At 42.7% G+C, this 22,753-nt stretch overlaps 1 protein-coding gene across 2 annotated transcripts in view; it reads left to right on the forward strand.

The window, feature by feature from the left end:
* The first annotated feature begins 2,401 nt into the window (after positions 1-2,401).
* The window catches only part of LOC115204209 (Kv channel-interacting protein 1), a 51,322-nt gene continuing 30,970 nt past the window's right edge, over positions 2,402-22,753 (forward strand). For both annotated transcript variants that reach the window (XM_029769596.1, XM_029769599.1), the window contains exons 1-2: positions 2,402-2,708; positions 3,101-3,460. In XM_029769596.1, coding sequence (XP_029625456.1) covers positions 3,373-3,460 — 88 coding nt within the window. In that variant the 5' untranslated portion in view covers positions 2,402-2,708; positions 3,101-3,372. The remainder of the gene's footprint in view (positions 2,709-3,100; positions 3,461-22,753) is intronic.

The raw sequence follows: 22,753 nt of genomic DNA on the forward strand, positions 1-22,753 counted from the left end.
TTTTCTGAGGGCTTTTTGTTGCTTTTTTACATCGGAGGCAGAGGATGTTACTGTGTTACTTTCCACCCACTCTTTTCTTAGTTTCTATGTTGTCCAGCCCAGCTTTGAATTTTGCTTGACAAGCCGGGGGTTATAAGTTTGCTTGGTCTTGAACTGAGCCTCCGTCCAAATTACACCTGCTGCAGGGACTTCGTCAGTAGATGGACTACCACCCGCTCCCCGTCCGCCTCTCCCACCAAGTCTGACTTGCTAGTAGGCCTACTAGCTAGTAGAGGTGCCGGTCGTGATGCTGAACTAGCAGGATAAGCAGCGTTGCTAGCTATGTCATCACCATCAGGAGCAGTTTGCTTTTCACTCCTCTCATCCGGCACTGACAGTTCTCTGGCTCGTTTCGGGTTCGATTCACCATGTTCAGGATTTTTGGACTTGATAAACTTCACTAAAGTTGATTGCCTTTTCTTATTCATTTCTGATTTGGCTTTCCCTCAGTTTCAACTTCAGTAGGGAGACGACCAGCCTTGGCTATGTGACGTGTTTACACAGGGACCTCTTCACTGTGCTTTTACATGATGGTTTTTCTGGTAGGCGGGAGAAATAACCAGGAGGCAACTTGATTTAACTCTGATTTCTTTTCCCCCAAAAAAATACAGTGCAAACAGTGAACAAATTGTATAAATAATGCCGCGTGAGGTACGCGAGCCGGGCAAATAGGTGCCTGAACAAACAAGGTCAAATCTGAGAGGTGCCGGATCCTGTCCCGGCAGGATCCAGCTCAAATGAAGCACTGTGACTGAGATCATCTTTCATGCATGATAAAGTACATCAATGTTTTTCCACATTGTCCCCATGATCAAAGCCAAAAGCCCTACCCCCAAACACCCCTCCCCTCCCCCGTGAGTTTCTAAGTAGATAGACCATATGGTTCAAGAGAAAATAGCCTAATTAAAATGAAAATGCATCTAATCAACAATTCCATTATTTACAATTAACTTTTCAACTCTTCCAACTATTTACTTTTTTCACAACTGCCACCAGTTTGGTGCCACAACATTGCGGAAACTCTATATCACCAATGGTATTCACTAAGTTTATATTTAGGCTAACGTTTTACAGCTTTTGTCATTCTATTTTTTATTTTAGAATGATCTTATTTCATTATTTCATACATTTTACACGTGATAAGGACACACAGAGGGCCAGATATAATTACAGACACCTGTTGATAATCTAAAGTACCAACAATGGCCACTAGATGTCTTGTGATAAATTACATAAAATCCTTGAAATTTACCAAAATGATGGTAGTTTACTAGTAAATTTACCCTCCAGTAATTTACCCTCCTTTGCAACCCTAATCCTGGCTGATGTTTCTGCTCAACCTACCCCCACATACAGTTATGGTATTAGTGTTTGGTTGTGATATTATTATACAATAAATAGTATTCATATGAATAGTTTCAGTAATTGCAATGTGAGATATGCCTTCCCGTGGGGATAATCTACTTCTGAAACTCGTACCATGGACCCAGCAAAGCCCAACACTAATCTGGACTTCAAATACAAATGTGAAAGGCTTTTTAAAATCATATCATCTTCTGACCTCATACCTATTCCCCACCTTTCCCCCTTCCAGCCTTCTATCCATCCCTCTATCCCGTCCTTCCACAGCCTCTTCACACAATAATCCCAATAACTCGTCCTACTTCACTCTTATAAAAAAAGGTGCTATCTAGAATCTAAAAGGGTTCTTCAGCTGTCCCCTTAGGAGAACATTTTAAAGAACCCTTTTTGGTTCCAGATAGAACTCTTATGGTTCCAGGTAGAACCATTTTGGGTTCCATGTAGAACCCTTTCCACATAGTAACGCAAAAAGGGTTCCACCTGTAACCAAAAAGGGTTCTTTCTACCTGTAACCAAAAATAGTTATCTTATTGGGACAGCCGAAGAATCCTTTTGGATCCCTTTTTTCTAAGAGTGTACTGTCATCTCAGTGGCTTCCTCCTCTAGCAGTCACAATCCCTGCAGCTGGCTGGCGTATTAACCCGATGACTGCAAATAATAATCAGTGGCTTAAGGCTCACATAAAATAAATTGAAATAAAGAAAAAAGAGATTACATGGTGGAAGGGGAAGATGGAGCAGAGGGATGTCAGTTTTTGGGGGGGCTCATCTGCAAGTGGGTATGCGCCAGAGTGGGGTAGGAAGAGTGTGTATGTGTGTGTGAGAGAGAGAGAGAGGGGTAGAGAGAGAGGCGAGAGAGAGGCGAGAGAGAGAGAGAAAGAGAGAGAGAGAGAGAGAGAGAGAGAGCGCAAGCGGTCGGGGTGGTGGCTGGTGTTCTCTGCTGCAGCGATCTGTCCTGGAGCAGAGCTACACAGATACACTACACAGCAGCACAGCACAGCCGCAGGGCTCCAGCTACAAGCAGCCCAGAGAGGACCAGCCAGCACAGAGAGAGAGAGAGAGACCCCGCTTTCTGTCCACAGAGACATGCAGAGAAACACACCAGAAACTGAGACAGAGAGGGAGAGATAGAGGGTGATCAAATAGACATAAATACAGAGGAGAGGAGGGGAGAGGAGGTACTCGTCATCTCCATGGACACAGGGAACTTTCAGCAGTGCACTGGGCTCTCCACGATGGTTATTCATATTTCCCTTCTCATCCGACAGCAGAAAACAACTTTTCCTTTTAAAAGTTTGAGAGACGGAGGTCTGAGTATTTCTTACCTACCAACATCTGTTTGTGTCACTTGTTGGCTGTTTTGTGTCTGTACAACAGAGCATGTGTGTGTGTGTGTGTGTGTGTGTGTGTGTGTGTGTGTGTGTGTGTGTGTGTGTGTGTGTGTGTGTGTGTGTGTGTGTGTGTGTGTGTGTGTGTCTGTGTGTCTGTGTGTGTGTGTTTGAGTGAGTGAGTGGGTGGGTGGGTGGGTGGGTGAGTTAGTGTTGGTGAGAAAGTGTATTAGTGAGTGTGTGATTGAGTGTATAAGTGATTAAGTGAGTGTTTGTCTGAGTGAGTAAATGATTGAGTTTGAATGCATCAGTGTTAGAAAGGCTGGAAGATGGGTACCTCTAACTTACAAGCAACTTCATCTTTCCTCACAGTTTTCCCAGTGAGGATCCAATCTCTTCTCTAAGGACCGTATCAAGAAGATTTGTGTTTTCTACCAGGATCATTTTAAAGGGTACCTCCTTCGCGTGTAAGGAACCAGTGGATATATTTCTCCACCTTAGACTCCCATCAACACTTTGAAGGAGGCATTCCTCTCTCCTATAAGGACCCTTTGAGAGACTCGTTTACCTACTCTACTCTATTAGGAGTGGGTGAGAAGGACAGTGGCAGATTTTCTCCAGGGATTTTCTCTGTCTCTGTCAGGATGGCTGGCTGTACCTGCCGCTGCAGACAGGGGGTGCTCAAGTTCATCCAGTCTTTACGCAGACTTGTCTTTGGGACCCTCACTAAAGGTACTGCACCCTCCTCAACTAACACTCATTTAGCTCTTCTGCTTTTTTTTTTTGTTATTTTATTTGCACCGGCATCCTTCTTTACCTCCACCTTACGTATCGTAGATAAGATATTGTACATAATATAAATAATATATGGAAGAGGAAGTAACTAATGGTCTGCCTTTGCATAATGTCCTCCGTAGGGTAGGTCAACTTTCCTGTAACACTATATCTTATAAAGAGAGGTCATATGAACTATAGGTTAATGTAAACTTTAGCTAGAGTAACATTGACATTAGCTAGTCTAATATTGACATTAGCTAGGGTAAAAGTGACATTAGCTAGGGTAAAAGTGACATTAACTAGGGTAACAGTGACATTAGCTAGTGTAATAGTGACATTAGCTAGGGTAACAATGGCATTAGCTAGTGTAATAGTGACATTAGCTAGGGTAACAGTGGCATTAGCTAGTGTAATAGTGACATTAGCTAGGGTAACAGTGACATTATCTAGTGTAATAGTTACATTAGCTAAGGTAACAATGACATTAGCTAGTGTAATAGTGACATTAGCTAGGGTAACAGTGACATTAGCTAGTGTAATAGTGACATTAGCTAGGGTAACAGTGACATTAGCTAGTGTAATAGTGACATTGGCTAGGGTAACAGTGACATTATCTAGTGTAATAGTTACATTAGCTAAGGTAACAATGACATTAGCTAGTGTAATAGTGACATTAGCTAGGGTAACAGTGACATTAGCTAGTGTAATAGTGACATTAGCTAGGGTAACAGTGGCATTAGCTAGTGTAATAGTGACATTGGCTAGTGTAATAGTGACATTAGCTAGGGTAACAGTGACATTAGCTTGGTGCTGGGTCAAGCTTGAGGCTGACAGTAGTGAACAGTGGTGTCACATCCATCCAGTGATGCCCCGTTGTTGCCCCGTCATCGCCCCTGAGGAACTAAGTGATGAGCTCAAGTTGTGACACTGGCGTATCCTCTGTTTACTCCCCATAAGCAACTTCTTTGTCTTTACTCTCTACCTCCCCTCCTGTTTCACCAGGTCCTCTCCTATGCCTGTCCTTTATCCTTGCATTTTCCTCTCTCCTTACCTCCTTCACACAGCTATCTGATTGTATCTGTCTCTTCTCCCTCTGGTGTCAGTGGCCTGCTGTCCCTATCCCTCACCTCCTATCACAACATCAGCAGAAAAGCGCTGCATGCTGTGTCACGATGGCAACACAGCTCAGGGAGACCTGACAGATAGCTAAATGCTGCTCTATTTCTATATACAGCACTTGGCCACTCTGACTAATAAAGCTCCTCTTATCACATACAGTCTATTGTCCACTTTATCATTCTCTTCTTCACACACTGCCTGCTCTACCTGGTGTCTGCAGAGGGCTGTGAGAGTGGCTGGAGACACGGGCTCTGGCTTCTCAGGATCAGCACCCTTTTATTGAGCTTCTTCAATGAAGAATAATCAAATCATTCAGATGCTGGCCATTAGTCTATGTTCTCAATGATATCACAGGCTGGAAAAAGTGAGAACAACCTGTTCACTTTCTCTGGGCTGCAAAATCTATACTAGTCATTCCATCACTGTTAAATGAACCAGGCAGTATTAGATGGCAGTTAAATTAAACCACAATTGTGAACATTTCACTGGAGCTAAGACTATCTGACAGAGCTTGATAACACTCAGTGGTAGTTGAGCAGTCCCTCTAACTGACAGTTTTGGTTTGATGCTTGGTAATGCAAGTGTTGAAAACTAAGCATAAAGGCTGGCTAGTTCCTGGCACTACTGTCAGGGTCTCTCTCTCTCTCTCTCTCTCTCTCTCTCTCTCTCTCTCTCTCTCTCTCTCTCTCTCTCTCTCTCTCTCCTCTGCAAAATGAACACAGTCTGGTTCCTCTCTGGATATGCGGTAACCTTTGAACTCTCCTCCGAGGGACAGTCAGTATAATGGAGTGTGAATTTACATTTTACGTTTTAGTAGACACTCTTATCCAAAGCAATTTACAGGAGCAATTATATTCAATTAGATTAGATAACTTTATTAGTCACATGCACAGGGTCACAAAGGTAATCGTAGGGTACAGTGAAATTCTTAGCTCCAACAGTGCACGTTAAAAAAAAGAAAAGTGAATGAGACAATAATAAAAAATAATCATTGTAATAATAATAATATATTTTTTATTTTTTACAAAAAAATGTAGCCCTTATTTTACCAGGTAAGTTGACTGAGAACACATTCTCATTTACAGCAACAACCTGGGGAGTAGTTACAGGGGATAGAAGGGGGGATATAGAGTACCAGTCAAGAGTTTGGACTTATTCAAGGGTTTTTCTTTATTTTGACTATTTTCTACATTGTAGACATCAAAACTATGAAATAACACTTATGGGATCATGTAGTAAACAAAAAAGTGTTAAACAAATCAAAACATATTTTACATTTCAGATTCTTCAAAGTAGCCACCCTTTGCCTTGATGACAGCTTTGCACACTCTTGGAATTCTCTCAACCAGCTTCACCTGGAATACTTTTCCAACAGTCTTGAAGGAGTTCCCGCATATGCTGAGCACTTGTTGGCTGCTTTTCCTTCACTCTGCGGCCCAACTCATTCCAAACCATCTCAATTGGGTTGAAGTTGGGTGATTGTGGAGGCCAGGTCAGCTGATGCCGCACTCCATCACTCTCCTTCTTGGTCAAATAGCCCTTACACAGCCTGGAGGTGTGTTGGGGGACTATCATTTGAAAAACAAATGATAGTCCCACTAAGTGCAAACCAGATGGGATGGCGTATCACTGCAGAATGCTGTGGTAGCGATGCTGGTTAAGTGTGCCGTTAATTCTAAATAAATCAATAACAGTGTCACCAGCAAAGGACCCCAACACCATCACACTTCCTCCTCCATGCTTCACAGTGGAAACCACACACACAGAGATCATCCGTTCACCTACTCTGCGTCTCACAAAGACACGGCGATTGGAACCAAAAATCTCTAATTTGGACTCATCAGACCAAATGACAGATTTCCTCAGGTCAAATATCCATTTCTTGTGTTTGTTGGCCCAAGCAAGTCTCTTCTTCTTATTGGTGTCCTTTAGTAGTGTTTTCTTTGCAGCAAATCGACCATGAAGGCCTGATTCACTCTGTCTCCTCTGAACAGTTGATGTTGAGATGTGTCTGTTACTTGAACTCTGTGAAGCATTTATTTGGGCTGCAATTTCTAAGGCTGATAACTCTAATTAACTTATCCTCCACAGCAGAGGTATCTCTGGGTTTTCCTTTCCTGTAGCGGATCTCATGAGAGACAGTTTTATCAGCGCTTGATGGTTTTTGCAACTGCACTTGAAGAAGCGTTCAAATTTCTTGACATTTTCCACAATGACTGACCTTCATGTCTTAAAGAATTTATGGACTGTCTTTTCTCTTTGCTTATTTGAGCTGTTCTTGCCATAATATGGACTTGGTGTTTTCTGTATACCATCCCTACCTTCTCACAACTCAACTGTGCATATTTACAGCTGTAACAATGATAAGTGTCCATTGGGAGGTTGGGGCAGGATAAATGTTTTTGACTGTTTCCACTGTGGCCCTGTTAATGAGGATGGGGGAGTGCCCAACCTGGTTCCTCCTGAAGTCCACAATCAGCTCCTTTGTTTTGCTGCTTAAGGGCACATCCACATATACTGCTCAAAAAAATAAAGGGAACACTTAAACAACACAATGTAACTCCAACTCAATCACACTTCTGTGAAATCAAACTGTCCACTTAGGAAGCAACACTGATTGACAATACATTTCACATGCTGTTGTGCAAATGGAATAGACAACAGGTGGAAATTATAGGCAATTAGCAAGACACCCCCAATAAAGGAGTGGTTCTGCAGGTGGTAACCACAGACCACTTTTCAGTTCCTATGCTTCCTGGCTGATGTTTTGGTCACTTTTGAATGCTGGCGGTGCTTTCACTCTAGTGGTAGCATAAGACGGAGTCTACAACCCACACAAGTGGCTCAGGTAGTGCAGCTCATCCAGGATGGCACATCAATGCGAGCTGTGGCAAGAAGGTTTGCTGTGTCTGTCAGCGTAGTGTCCAGAGCATGGAGGCGCTACCAGGAGACAGGCCAGTACATCAGGAGACGTGGAGGAGGCCGTAGGAGGGCAACAACCCAGCAGCAGGACCGCTACCTCCGCCTTTGTGCAAGGAGGAGCAGGAGAAGCACTGCCAGAGCCCTGAAAAATTACCTCCAGCAGGCCACAAATGTGCATGTGTCTGCTCAAACGGTCAGAAACAGACTCCATGAGGGTGGTATGAGGGCCCGACATCCACAGGTGGGGGTTGTGCTTACAGCCCAACACCGTGCAGGACGTTTGGCATTTGCCAGAGAACACCAAGATTGGCAAATTCGCCACTGGCGCCCTGTGCTCTTCACAGATGAAAGCAGGTTTACACTGAGCACATGTGACAGACGTGACAGAGTCTGGAGACGCCGTGGAGAACGTTCTGCTGCCTGCAACATCCTCCAGCATGACCGGTTTGGCGGTGGGTCAGTCATGGTGTGGGGTGGCATTTCTTTGGGGGGCCGCACAGCCCTCCATGTGCTCGCCAGAGGTAGCCTGACTGCCATTAGATACCGAGATGAGATCCTCAGACCCCTTGTGAGACCATATGCTGGTGCGGTTGGCCCTGGGTTCCTCCTAATGCAAGACAATGCTAGACCTCATGTGGCTGGAGTGTGTCAGCAGTTCCTGCAAGAGGAAGGCATTGATGCTATGGACTGGCCCGCCGTTCCCCAGACCTGAATCCAATTGAGCACATCTGGGACATCATGTCTCGCTCCATCCACCAACGCCACATTGCACCACAGACTGTCCAGGAGTTGGCGGATGCTTTAGTCCAGGTCTGGGAGGAGATCCCTCAGGAGACCATCCGCCACCTCATCAGGAGCATGCCCAGGCGTTGTAGGGAGGTCATACAGGCACGTGGAGGCCACACACATTACTAACCTTCATTTTGACTTGGTTTAAGGACATTACATCAATAGTTGGATCAGCCTGTAGTGTGGTTTTCCACTTTAATTTTGAGTGTCACTCCAAATCCAGACCTCCATGGGTTGATAATTTGGATTTCCATTGATTTTTTTTGTGTGATTTTGTTGTCAGCACATTCAACTATGTAAAGAAAAAAGTATTTAATAAGATTATTTCATTCATTCAGCTCTAGGATGTGTTATTTTAGTGTTCCCTTTATTTTTTTGAGCAGTGTATTTTCCAACTAGTCGGCTCGACCCAGAGACCTTTCGGTAACTGGCCCAACGTTCTTAATCGCTAGGCTAACTGCCACTCCTAAATCCAAGAAGCCCATAGTGTGTGTGTGTGTGTGTGTGTGTGTGTGTGTGTGTGTGTGTGTGTGTGTGTGTGTGTGTGTGTGTGTGTGTGTGTGTGTGTGTGTGTGTGTGTGTGTGTGTGTGTGTGTGTTTTTGTGTGTGTGAACACCTGCACACAAGCAAAAACACATGGACAAAGAGACTCAATAACTGAAAAAATAGTTCCCAAAAACGGCCTGCAACAATTACAATCAGCCATTGAAAATATGCTAATTGTGAGCTGTTTCCCAGTTTCCCATGGCAACCCTAATCTAGGTGCCACGGTCGGTTTAGCATGGCCTATCGTGGAATGGTGTGTCTCTGTTTGATGGTATTTTACAGTGAGCAAAAACAAGACTGGCTCTCCTATTTTTCACCCTGCTACAGCTTCGTGTGGTACAGTAAGATCAGTGTGGTACAGTAAGATCTATGTGGTACTGTAAGATCTATGTGGTACAGTAAGATCTGTGTGGTACAGTAAGATCTATGTGGTACAGTGAGATCTGTGTGGTACAGTAAGATCTATGTGGTACTGTAAGATCTATGTGGTACAGTAGCATCTATGTGGTACTGTAAGATCTATGTGGCACAGTAAGATCTATGTGGTACTGAAAGATCTGTGTGGTACTGTAAGATCTATGTGGAACAGTAAGATCTGTGTGGTACTGTAAGATCTGTGTGGTACAGTAAGATCTATGTGGTACAGTAAGATCTGTGTGGTAATGTAAGATCTGTGTGGTACAGTAAGATCTGTGTGGTACAGTAAGATCTATGTGGTACAGTAAGATCTATGTGGTACAGTAAGATCTGTGTGGTACAGTAAGATCTATGTGGTACTGTAAGATCTATGTGGTACTGTAAGATCAGTGTGGTACAGTAAGATCTATGTGGTACAGTAAGATCTATGTGGTACAGTAAGATCTGTGAAGATCTGTGTGGTACTGTAAGATCTGTGTGGTACAGTGAGATCTATGTGGTACTGTAAGATCTATGTGGTACAGTAAGATCTGTGTGGTACAGTAAGATCTATGTGATACAGTAAGATCTGTGTGGTACAGTGAGATCTGTGTGGTACAGTAAGCTCCGTGTGGTACATTAAGATATATGTGGTACAGTAAGATCTGTGTGGTACAGTAAGCTCAGTGTGGTACATTAAGATATATGTGGTACAGTAAGATCTATGTGGTACAGTAAGATCTGTGTGGTACAGTAAGATTTATGTGGTACTGTAAGATCTGTGTGGTACTGTAAGATCTGTGTGGTACAGTGAGATCTGTGTGGTACAGTAAGCTCCGTGTGGTACATTAAGATATATGTGGTACAGTAAGATCTGTGTGGTACAGTAAGATCTGTGTGGTACAGTAAGATCTATGTGGTACTGTAAGATCAGTGTGGTACAGTAAGATCTATGTGGTACTGTAAGATCTATGTGGTACAGTAAGATCTGTGTGGTACAGTGAGATCTATGTGGTACAGTAAGATCTGTGTGGTACTGTAAGATCTATGTGGTACTGTAAGATTTATGTGGTACAGTAAGATCTGTGTGGTACAGTAAGATCTATGTGGTACAGTAAGATCTGTGTGGTACTGTAAGATCTATGTGGTACTGTAAGATCTATGTGGTACTGTAAGATCTGTGTGGTACAGTAAGATCTATGTGGTACAGTAAGATCTATGTTGTACAGTAAGATCTATGTGTTACAGTAAGATCTGTGTGGTACTGTAAGATCTGTGTGGCACAGTAAGATCTATGTGGTACAGTAAGATCTGTGTGGCACAGTAAGATCTATGTGGTACAGTAAGATCTGTGTGGTACTATAAGATCTATGTGGTACAGTAAGATCTATGTGGTACAGTAAGATCTATGTGGTACAGTAAGATCTATGTGGTACTGTAAGATCTGTGTGGTACAGTAAGATCTATGTGGTACTGTAAGATCTGTGTGGCACAGTAAGATCTATGTGGTACTGTAAGATCTGTGTGGTACTGTAAGATCTATGTGGAACAGTAAGATCTGTGTGGTACTGTAAGATCTGTGTGGTACAGTAAGATCTATGTGGTACAGTAAGATCTGTGTGGTACTGTAAGATCTGTGTGGCACAGTAAGATCTATGTGGTACTGTAAGATCTATGTGGTACAGTAAGATCTATGTGGTACTGTAAGATCTGTGTGGTACAGTAAGATCTATGTGGTACTGTAAGATCTGTGTGGCACAGTAAGATCTATGTGGTACTGAAAGATCTGTGTGGTACTGTAAGATCTATGTGGAACAGTAAGATCTGTGTGGTACTGTAAGATCTGTGTGGTACAGTAAGATCTATGTGGTACAGTAAGATCTGTGTGGTAATGTAAGATCTGTGTGGTACAGTAAGATCTGTGTGGTACAGTAAGATCTATGTGGTACAGTAAGATCTATGTGGAACAGTAAGATCTGTGTGGTATTGTAAGATCTGTGTGGTACAGTAAGATCTATGTGGTACATTAAGATCTATGTGGTACTGTAAGATCTGTGTGGTAATGTAAGATCTGTGTGGTACAGTAAGATCTATGTGGAACAGTAAGGACTGGAGGATAATGAAAAAGTGCTTGACATTTTTTGAAAATCAATCAATCTGGCCCTTTTGGAGGTAACACCAGAAGTAAAACCACTTCCCTCACGCTCTGGCGAAAAACATTGTTACCTGAGTGCTTTTTACCCTTCAGGGGTTTGTGTGTGTGTGTGTGTGTGTGTGTGTGTGTGTGTGTGTGTGTGTGTGTGTGTGTGCGCGCACGTGTGCGTGTGGCCACATTACTTTTACTTAAATGCTGTATCAGCCTTCAATGTGATTTTTCAGCATAAGCTTGTCTGCGTGCCTGCGCTGCCTTTGTGAATTGTGCAAAGTAGTGTGTGTGTGGGGGCGCGTGTGCGCATCTGCGTGTATGTGTGTGTGTGTGCATATAAGTGTGTGTGTGCGTGTGTGGATTCTAAACCTGAATTCATGCAGGACTAAGACCTTCCTCTCACAACCCTCTCCTTGAGGCTAAAGACACAATTGAAGTGTCAGTTTACAAGATGTTCTTTACTGTTCCCATTTCAGGCTTCTTTATCTTTCGCACCCTCTCCCTCCAACTCTCTCCTGTTTATTTCCTTATGTTCCAGTATCTTTCCTTTTTTACTGTACCCTCTGTCCTTTCATCCTCTCGTTACAAATACTTTTTCTTCTCTCATTGGCACAGCTGGAATTTTCTGATGCCAAATCTTCTCCGGCAGTGTCTTATGTAAATGTAACATTAGATCCAGCAAACATTTTTTCAGGCTCACAACACTACCTCCCTTCTCTTCCACCTCTTCTCTTTCCTCACACAATGAGTAAATAATGAATACAAGATGATTGTGCGTATACAGGTATTTACGTAGGTTTGTGTGTATTTCTGGATTAGTGTGTATGTGTATGCCTGGGGTGCATCGTGACCTCAGCCATAAACACAGGCTGATAGCTGGCAACTCAGGTCAGGTCCTATCTGCGGGGCTGGCTAGGGTGTCTCTTATCTGCAGGCTACATGGTGCTGGCTAGGGTGCCTCTTATCTGCAGGCTGTATGGTGCTGGCTGGGGTGCCTCCTATCTGCAGGCTGTGTGGTGCTGGCTGGGGTGCCTCCTATCAGCAGGCTGTATGGTGCTGGCTGGGGTGCCTCCTATCAGCAGGCTGCAGGGACTGGCTGGGTTGCCGCCTATCAGCAGGCTGCAGGGACTGGCTGGGGTGCCTCCTATCTGCAGGTTGTATGGTGCTGGCTGGGGTGCCTCCTATCTGCAGGCTGTGTGGTGCTGGCTGGGGTGCCTCCTATCTGCAGGCTGTGTGGTGCTGGCTGGGGTGCCTCCTATCTGCAGGCTGTGTGGTGCTGGCTGGGGTGCCTCCTATCTGCAGGCTGCAGGGACTGGCTGGGGTGCCTCCTATCAGCAGGCTGCAGGGACTGGCTGGGGTGCCTCCTATCAGCAGGCCGCAGGGACTGGCTGGGGTGCCTCCTATCAGCAGGCTGTGTGGTGCTGGCTGGGGTGCCTCCTATCAGCAGGCTGCAGGGACTGGCTGGGGTGCCTCCTATCAGCAGGCTGCAGGGACTGGCTGGGGTGCCGTGGGACTGCTCCTCTGCTACACCAGTCATCCACTCAGCACACACAGAAACACTCAGAGAGAGCAGGTGGAATGAGAGGAGGGAAAGTTATAGAAAGAGGGAGCAATGGAGTGAAAAAATGAGAGTGCACTAGCTTCCTGGGGGAGGAGGAGAGAGAGAGAGAGAGAGAGACAGAGAGAGAGACCACAGATACAATTAGCTTGTTAGCGGCTGGTGTGCACAACAGGTTCTTCTTTCTCGACCTTGGAGGAAACCCTCCCTAACTTAGACTCAATGGATCCTTACAAAGATTTGATAACAGTCAGAGAAAGTATTTAGTTTGGCCCATTAGACATCATTGCTCAGTGCTCACTGTCCATTTGAGCTTACAAATTAAACACATATATTGAAATATGTTGACAATGACACATCATTGTGGTCTATTGCTATATGGTTTTGCTATTGCAAATCGCTATGACCCCCCCCCCCCTATGTTTAAGCCTTTATTACATTCAATGGCAGTGGGGGTACTAAACTCTTAAAATGACTTATAACCTCTTTGGCCCAACGCCTATCAATTCTTTCCAATCACAGCAGGTCCAAGACAACAGTAAAGGTCCATGTTTTCTATTAAACCCATTGATATTCATAAAGAATGCATGGTCCATTAATTAAAGGGCATTTTTGTGTCTAAGGTTAAAGCAGCTGTATGATATTCCAATGTTTTTACTCTGGATTGAGAAACGTATTTGATCCGACAGAATTGTCACTTTATTCTCTCCTTGTACATTACTCCAAATGTGAAGACAAGGTGTAACTATTTCCTAGAACACCAACACCGCCATACGGACAAGCTAAAATCCTTTTTCTACGGCTTTGAGCATAACAACTCGGAGCTGACGAGGAGAGCCCCTGAGGACAACGAGGGATACGTGCTGACGGTCTCCACGGAGGACGTATGGAAGACATTCAAGCGTTTTAACTCTCGCAAGGTATCACTAGCCGCGCCCTCAGAGCATGTGTAGACCAGATAGCTGTTGTGTTTTCAGACATTTACAATCTCTCTCTAGCTCAGGCTGTTATCCCAACCTGCTTCAAGATGTCGACTATCATCTCTATGCCCAAGAAAGGGAAAGTAACTGAACTGAATGACTACCGACCCTTAGCATTCACTACTGTCATCATGAAGTGCTTTGAGATGCCAGTCATAGACCACATCACCTCCTCCGTCCCCGACACACTCAACCCTCTCCAATTCGCCTACCGCACTGACAGATCCACAGATGACACAATTGCCATTGCACTGCACACTGCCCTCACCCACTTGGACAAAAGGAATGTATAGTATGTGAGGATGCTGTTCATCAACTACAGCTCGGCCTTCAATACCATAGTGCCTTTTAAGCTAATCACAAAGCTCACGACCCTGGGACTGAACTCTACCCTATTCCCTATTCCTAGACTTCCTGACGGGCTGGACCCATATGGTGAAGGTGGGAAACATGATCTCCTCCACACTGATCCTCACCACTCGGGCCCCACAAGGGTGCGTCCTCAGTCCCCTCCTGTACTCTCTGTATACCCATTCAGTTTCAACTCAATTATCAAGTTTGCTGACGACATGACAGTACCAGGCCTGGTTACCAACAACAATGAGATGGCCTACAGAGAGGAGGTAGGCACTCTGGCGGCATGGTGCCAGGTAAACAACCTCTCCCTCAACGTCAGCAAAACAAAGGAGCTGATTGTGGACTTCAGGAGGAACCAGGTTGGGCACGCCCCCATCCTCATCAACAGGGCAGCCGTGGAGACGGTCAAAAACGTAATGTTCCTCAGCATACACATCTCCGGTAAACTGAAATGGTCAAACCACACAGACACTGTGGTGAAGAAGGCATGGCAGTGATTCTTCAAAGTCAGGAAGCTGAAGAAATCCAGCCTGTCCCAGAAGGCCCTCACAGTGTTCTACAGGAGCACCATCGAGAGCTGTTGGGCTGCATCACTGCATCTGACCGCAAGGCTCTACAACACCAGGTGTCGCAGGAAGGCCAAGAAGATCATAAAGGGCCTCAAACACAGAGCCAAAGGCTGTTCTCCCTGTTTCCATCACAGACACGGGCAGTATAGGAGTATCATGGCAAAAACTGTTAGACTGGCAAATAACGTCTACCCCCAGACCATCAGGCTGCTGAATAGCCACTATGCAGCTACCTGCTACGTTCCACCCCCTCCTTCCCCCCGGACCTCCTACCCCTGCCCCCCCCCATTTCTGCTACCCTTATTAAAAATCTACCCCCCCCCCTTAACATTTACCCTGCCCCCACACCCCAATGGACTTTTATAATTGTTACCGCTGTAAATATGTATTTTTATTTTTTATTGTTTCATTCACTTTTCAGTTCCTCCCCTGCTATGTTACAGTCTGAATTAAAAATAATAATAATTCACCCATCTACACACAATACCGCATAATGAAAAAGAGAAAACATGTTTTTAGAATTTCTTTGACATTTATTGAAAATGAAATAATACATTTACACAACTATTCACAACCCTAAGTCAATACTTTTTAAAAGCACCTTTGGCAGGGATTACAAGTGTGAGTCTTTCTGGGTAAGTCTCCAAGAGCTTTCCACACCTGGATTGTGCAAAATTTGCCCATTATTATTTTCAAAATTCTTCAATGTCAGTCAAATTGTAACGGTCGTCGTACGTAATGGACCAAGGCGCAGCGGGTTGAGTGCTCATCTTAACTTTATTTGAACACATACGAAACAAAACAAGAAAACGATCGAACGAACAGTATTGCAGGCCACACACACACACACACACACACACACACACACACACACACACACACACACACACACACACACACACACACACACACACACACACACACACACACACACACACACACACACACACACAGCTATGCAACAACTTCCCACAAAGGGACAGGTGAAAACAGGGCTACTTAAGTATGACTCTCAATCAGCAACAACGATGTACAGCTGTTCCTGATTGAGAGCCATACCAGGCCAGCAAAGAAATACACAACATAGAAAAACATAGAAATACAAAACAAGAACATTACCCAAAAACCCCGGAACACATAAATCAAACACCCCTCTTACATAAATACATATCCCATAAACCCCGAACCACATAAAACAAATACCCCCTGCCACGTCCTGACCAAACTACAATAACAAATAACCCCTTATACTGGTCAGGACGTGACACAAATTGGTTGTTAATCAACGCTAGACAACCATTTTCAGATCTTAACAGATATTCAAGTAGATTTAAGTCAAAACTGTAACTCGGCCACTCAGGAACATTTATTGTCTTCTTGGTAAGCAACTCCAGTGCAGATTTGGCCTTGTACTTTAGGTTATTGTCCTGCTGAAAGGTGAATTCATCTCCCAGTGTCTGATGGAAAACAGACTGAACCAGATTTTCCTCTAGGAGTTTGACTGTGCTTAGCTCCATTCTATTTGTTTTTTCATCCTGAAAAACTCCCCAGTCCTTAACGATTACAAGCATACCCATAAGATGATGCAGCCACTCCTATGTGTGAAAATATGGAGAGTGGTACTCAGTAATGCGTTGTATTGGATTTGCCCTAAACTTAATTTTGTATTCAGGACAAAAAGTGAATAGCTTTGCCACATTTTTTGCAATATTACTTTAGTGCCGTGTTGCAAACAGGATGCATGTTTTGTAATATTGTTATTCTGTACAGGCTTCCTTCTTTTCACTCTGTCAATTAGGTTAGTATATTGGAGTAACTACAATGTTGTTGATCCATCCTCAGTAACTGTTTTAAAGTCCCCATTGGCCACATGTTGAAATCCCTGAGCGGTTTTCTTCCTCTCCGGCAACTGAGTTAGGAAGGACGCCTGTATCTTTGTATTGACTGGGTGTATTGATACATCATCCAAATTGTAATTAATAACTTCACCATGCTCAAAGTGATATTCAATGTCTGCTTTTTATATTTTTAACCATCTACCAGTAGGTGCCCTTCCTTGTAAGGTATTGGAAAACCTCCATGGTCTTTGTGGTTGAATTTCACTGCTCGACTGCAGGACATTACAGATAATTGTATGTGTGTGGGGTACAGAGAGGAGGCAGTCATCCAAAAATAATGGTAAACACTATTATTGCACACAGAGTGAGTCCATGTGACTTTTAAGCATATTTTTACGCCTGAACTTATTTAGGCTTGCAATAACAAAATGTTTGAATACTTACTGACTCAAGACATTTCAGATTTTCATTTTTAATTAATTTGTAAAAAATTCTTAAAACATAATTCCACTTTGAAGTTATGTGGTATTGTTTGTAGGCCAGTGACAAAAAACAATCTAAATGTAATCAATTTTAAATGCAGGCTGTAACACAACAAAATGTGCAAAAAGTCAAAGGGTGTGAATACTTTCTGAAGGCACTGCACCCTGCCCCACCCCCTAATGGACACTAATTGTATTTATTTGTATTTATTTGTTTAACCTTTAACTAGGCAAGTCAGTTAAGAACAAATTCTTATTTACAATGATGGCCTACCCCGGCCAAACTCTCTCCTATCCCGGACAATGCTGGGCCAATTGTGCGCCGCCCTATGGGACTCCCGATCACGGCCGGTTGTGATACAGCCAGGGATCGAACCATAGTCTGTAGTGACACCTCTAGCACCAAGATGCAGTCTCTCTGATTTACTTACCTGCACTGTTGGAGCTCGGAGCAAAATAAGTTCACTGTACTCTGTGATTACATCTGCGACCCTGTGCATGTGACTAATTTTATTTATTTATTTTTTATTTATTTCACCTTTATTTAACCAGGTAGGCAAGTTGAGAACAAGTTCTCATTTACAATTGTGACCTGGATAATAAACCCATCTAATAAACCCATCTAATAAACCCATCTAATCTAAATTCCATCTAATAAACCCATCTAATCTAAATTCCATCTAATAAACCCATCTAATCTAAATTCTAATGGCACAAATTACATCCCTTGGAGTCGTGAGGTGTTATTTTTAGCAAATCTGTCCATTGGACTGTGGCAGATCTGATTTCCTCAGGCATATCTAAACTGCTGAATTAATAAATAAAATAATTCTAAGCTAATTACCATAGATGTGCTTGAGCTGTATCGGTTGCCATGGTTATGGTTAACAGTTATTTTTGAAAGACCTTTCAGGGGTCTTGAGGGGGAAGCTTGAGGGAGTGAAGCGAAACATTGAAGTGGGAGTGAGGGCAACAAGAGTGGTGCTGCTGACTGCATCTTCTGCCCAATCACTCAGCTCTCTCCCAGAGGAGTATGGGTAAAGGTGGGCGATTCTCTGGAGAGACCAGAGTAGCACAAACTGAAAACAGACTCACATGCTTGGACACACACAGAGATACAGACGCATTCTCTCATGAACAGGCAAACACAATGAAGAGTCTTACGCACACAGACACACACACACACACACACACACACACACACACACACACACACACACACACACACACACACATGCAAAACTCTCATGGGCCCACACACCTTGATACACTCACATCTATGTTCATATGAAGGTTATAAGGTCTGATCACGCATATTGTCATACACTTCGGTGAGTTTAGCTAGAAGACCTGGACTCAGGTCCCATTGGGTGTGGTGTGGGACCACAGTAAGCCCATTTCCCCCCTCCATTACATTCTATCCCTGACCCTTACGTATTCAACCCCCCTCCATCCCACTGCTCTCTGCTGAGTCATCTGACTCTGCCCTTCCAAGACATGCTCACTGAGACTCAACCTCCTCCACAGTACATCCTGGACCACTCTCCTTTCCTCTCCTCCGCTTACACTCTGGTTTCTACACTTCCCCAGTCCCCACTCTGGTTTCTACACTTCCCCAGTCCCCACTCTGGTTTCTACACTTCCCCAGTCCCCACTCTGGTTTCTACACTTCCCCAGTCCCCACTCTGGTTTCTACACTTCCCCAAATACTTATTTCCCTCATTAAAATGCAAATCAATTTATAACATTTTTGACATGCGTTTTTCTGGATTTTTTTGTTGTTATTCTGTCTCTCACTGTTCAAATAAACCTACCATTAAAATTATAGACTGATCATTTCTTTGTCAGTGGGCAAACGTACAAAATCAGCAGGGATAAAATACTTTTTTCCCCCACTGTAGTTAATTTGTTGTACTTCCGGCATTCCATTCAATCATAAGGAAATGAGAGATCATTGGCTTGACGTGATGATGACAGGAGGATGATTAAAGCTATTATATTGGGTTGATATATGATTAAATAGAATATTGTTATATTTTACATTTGATTATATATTGTGATATGCAAGACTATACTCTATTTGAACTTTACAAATCAAAACTGTGCAGTTTTATCAGTTAGGCTGTATCAATATGTTGGAAATGAAGTCTAAGTGAATTATCTAAGCCATGTTTTTTCGCCACAACTAAGATTCTTTAATGAGAATCTGACTATAATATGTTAAATAAGCACAAAAATTGCACAGGCTGGAATTATTTAGTTATTACGCCACAAAGTGATTATATCGGATATGGCCATATTTGGAGTAGCATATCATAGAAGAGGTCTCACCCAACCTTAATTGCAATTGTCTACAATGCTGCCACCTGTTGGTCATGAATTGGCACCACAACAACTTATTACAGGCACTGTGTGTGTTTGTGTGTTTTCTGTGTACCAGTGTGTGTGCTCTGTGTTTATGTGCTTTTATGTGATAAGTATGTATGCTTCATTGTAATGCAACTCTTATAATCTCAACAGCTTTGGTAGAGATACATTGATCTATTAGAGATGCAACTCTCAAATACAGAAACCGGAGTTTACAAAATGTGAAGAAAATAGAGCAATACGTTTTTCTCCTTTGTCTGAGGGAGAGGTGGGAGGAGTGATTGATTGATGATAAGTGAAGGATGCTCTCTGTTAGGAGCTGGATCAAGATATGTATGGCATGGTGATCTCATGTTTGTGGCGCTCATAGTGGCCGGGGACTTTAATGCAGGCAAACTTAAATCAGTTTTACCAAATTTTTACCAGCATGTCACATGTGCAACCAGGGGGGAAAAAAATCCTAGACCACCTTTACTCCACACACAGAGATGTATTTTTTTATTTTTTTATTTAACCTTTATTTAACCAGGAAGGGCTCATTGAGATTTAAAATCTCTTTTTCAAGAGCGTCCTGGCCAAGATAGGCAGCACCAAGTCATTACAAAAATGACAAACAACATGAAAAACTACAAGTAATCTAGTAAAGATCATAGAATTCACAAAAGTATAACAAAATCAAAAACAGCAAATTAAAAACATTGACAGGTCAGGGAATCAGACTCAAGATCATTCATTAGTGATTTAAAAATACCAATCGGGACAAGTTCTTCCAGTTTAAAAGTATTTTGTAAGGCGTTCCAAGACGATGGCGCAGAGTACATAAAAGCCCTTTTACCAAATTCAGTTCGGACATTTGGAACAGTTAGCAGGATAAAGTCCAGCGAACGAAGAGAGTGCCCACCACATTTCTGAACAATAAAAATGCCCAAATAAAAAGGTAGTAAACCCAAAATGGCTTTGTAAATAAAAGTATACCAGTGACTGAGCCTACGAGTGACTAGAGAAGGCCAGCCAACCCTGGTATACAAAGTGCAGTGGTGCGTAAGGGTTTTGCAGTTTAAAATAAATCTCAAAGTGCCATGGTAAAGGGTGTCAATTGATCTCAAACACTGAGCGGAAGCATTCATATATAAAATATCCCCATAGTCTAGTAAAGACATAAATGTAGCTGATACTAGCCTCTTGGCTTCAAAAGAAAAACAAGCCTTATTCCTAAAATAAAATCCCAATTTCAGCTTCAATTCTTTTGTAAGTTGTTGAATATGCATTTTAAAAGAGAGGCCATCATCAATCAAAATTCCAAGATATTTATATGAGGTTACAACGTCAATCTCCTTGCCCTGACAGGTAGTAATAGGTGAAAGGTTCAGAGGTCTATTTTTTGCTTTAGAAAACACCATTAGTTTAGTTTTGTCAGTATTGAGGATAAGCTTCAATTGACACAAGGTATGTTGAACAGTATAAAAAGCAGTTTGCAAGTTCTGGAAAGCTTTTGTAAGAGACGAGGCACAACAGTAAATAACAGTATCATCAGCATAAAAAATAAGTTGCGCATTTTGGACATTTTTGTCTAAATTATTTATATAAATAGTGAATAAGAGAGGACCAAGTACAGAACCTTGGGGCACACCATTAAAGACAGACAATTTAACAGACCTAAGCCCATCAAATTGAGTGCACTGAGTTCTATCAGACAGATAGTTAACAAACCATGCAACTGCATGCTCTGAAAGACCTACACTCAACAATCTCTGCCTTAGTATAGCATGATCAACTGTATCAAAAGCCTTAGAGAGATCAATAAAAAGTGAGACACAATGCTGTTTTTTGTCAAGAGCTTCAGTGATATCATTTAAAACCTTCATGGCTGCTGTAATTGTGCTATGCTTCTTCCTGAAACCCGATTGGTACATTGATAAAATAGAGTTAGTAAATAAAAACTATTTTAGCTGTTCACTCACAAGGGTTTCAAGTATTTTCACCAGGGGGGACAGCTTTGAGATTGGCCTATAATTATTTAAAAGAGTTGGATCTCCCCCTTTTAAAAGTGGCAGGACAAATGCTGATTTCCAGATCTTTGGAATTTCATTACATTCCAGGGTTAGATTGAACAGATATGTAAGTGGTTCAGCTATGAAATCCGCTGCCAGATTTAAAAAGCAGGGATCCAAAAGATCAGGACCTGCAGGCTTTCTCTGATCTAAGGATTTCAGGGCTTTATGTACCACCTGCACTGAGAATGGCAAAAAGCTAAAAGTTAGACCAGCTCTCACTGGTTCATCCACACAAGGTTGTACAGAGACAGAGGACACTGAATCAAACAGCCTACCAGATGATACAAAGTGCTCATTGAAACAATTCAGCATTTCAGTTTTGTCATATACAGCAACAGAGTCCTTCAAAGCACATGACGGTAATTCATTAACATTACTGTTACCAGACATAGACTTAATAGCATTCCAAAACTTTCTAGGGTCATTCAGGTTATCAGTGGTAACAGACATAAAATATTCAGACTTGGCCTTCCTAAGAAGAAAAGAACACTTGTTTCGTAACTGCCTAAAAACAAGCCAATCAGCCTCAGAACACGATTTCCTTGCATTAGCCCAGGCTAGATTACAGTCGTGAACAATACAAGACAGCTCAGAAGAAAACCATGGATTATCCCTCCCTTTAACCCTGAACCTGCGGAATGGAGCATGTCTGTTTACTATTTGGAGAAAACCATCATGAAAGAATTTCCAGGCAGTTTCCACATCAGGGATAAGCTCAATCTTGCTCCAGTCAAAATAAAACAAATCAGGAAAGAAAGCCTGCTCATTATTAAAACACTTCAGATTTCTCTTACGAATAAAACGTGGGTTTGTCTTAGGAATCTTAGTATTTCTAACAGCAACAACAGAACAATGGTCACTTAAATCATTACAAAAAACACCAACCGCAGAATATTTATGTGGAACATTTGTGAATATCAAATCAATCAGGATAGATTTGTCTGGGCATTTTAGATTTGGGCGAGTGGGTGAGTTAATCAACTGGGTAAGATTCATAGAATTACAAAACATTTTTAAATCATCCGACACCGGCATTAACCAACACCAGTTGAGATCACCAATCAAGATCATTTCACTGTAAAGAAGTTTAGACATGAGGTGCGTCAAAGAAGAAAATGCATCACC

The sequence above is a fragment of the Salmo trutta genome, chromosome 12 (genome assembly GCF_901001165.1).
Source record: "Salmo trutta chromosome 12, fSalTru1.1, whole genome shotgun sequence".
NCBI lineage: Eukaryota > Metazoa > Chordata > Actinopteri > Salmoniformes > Salmonidae > Salmo > Salmo trutta.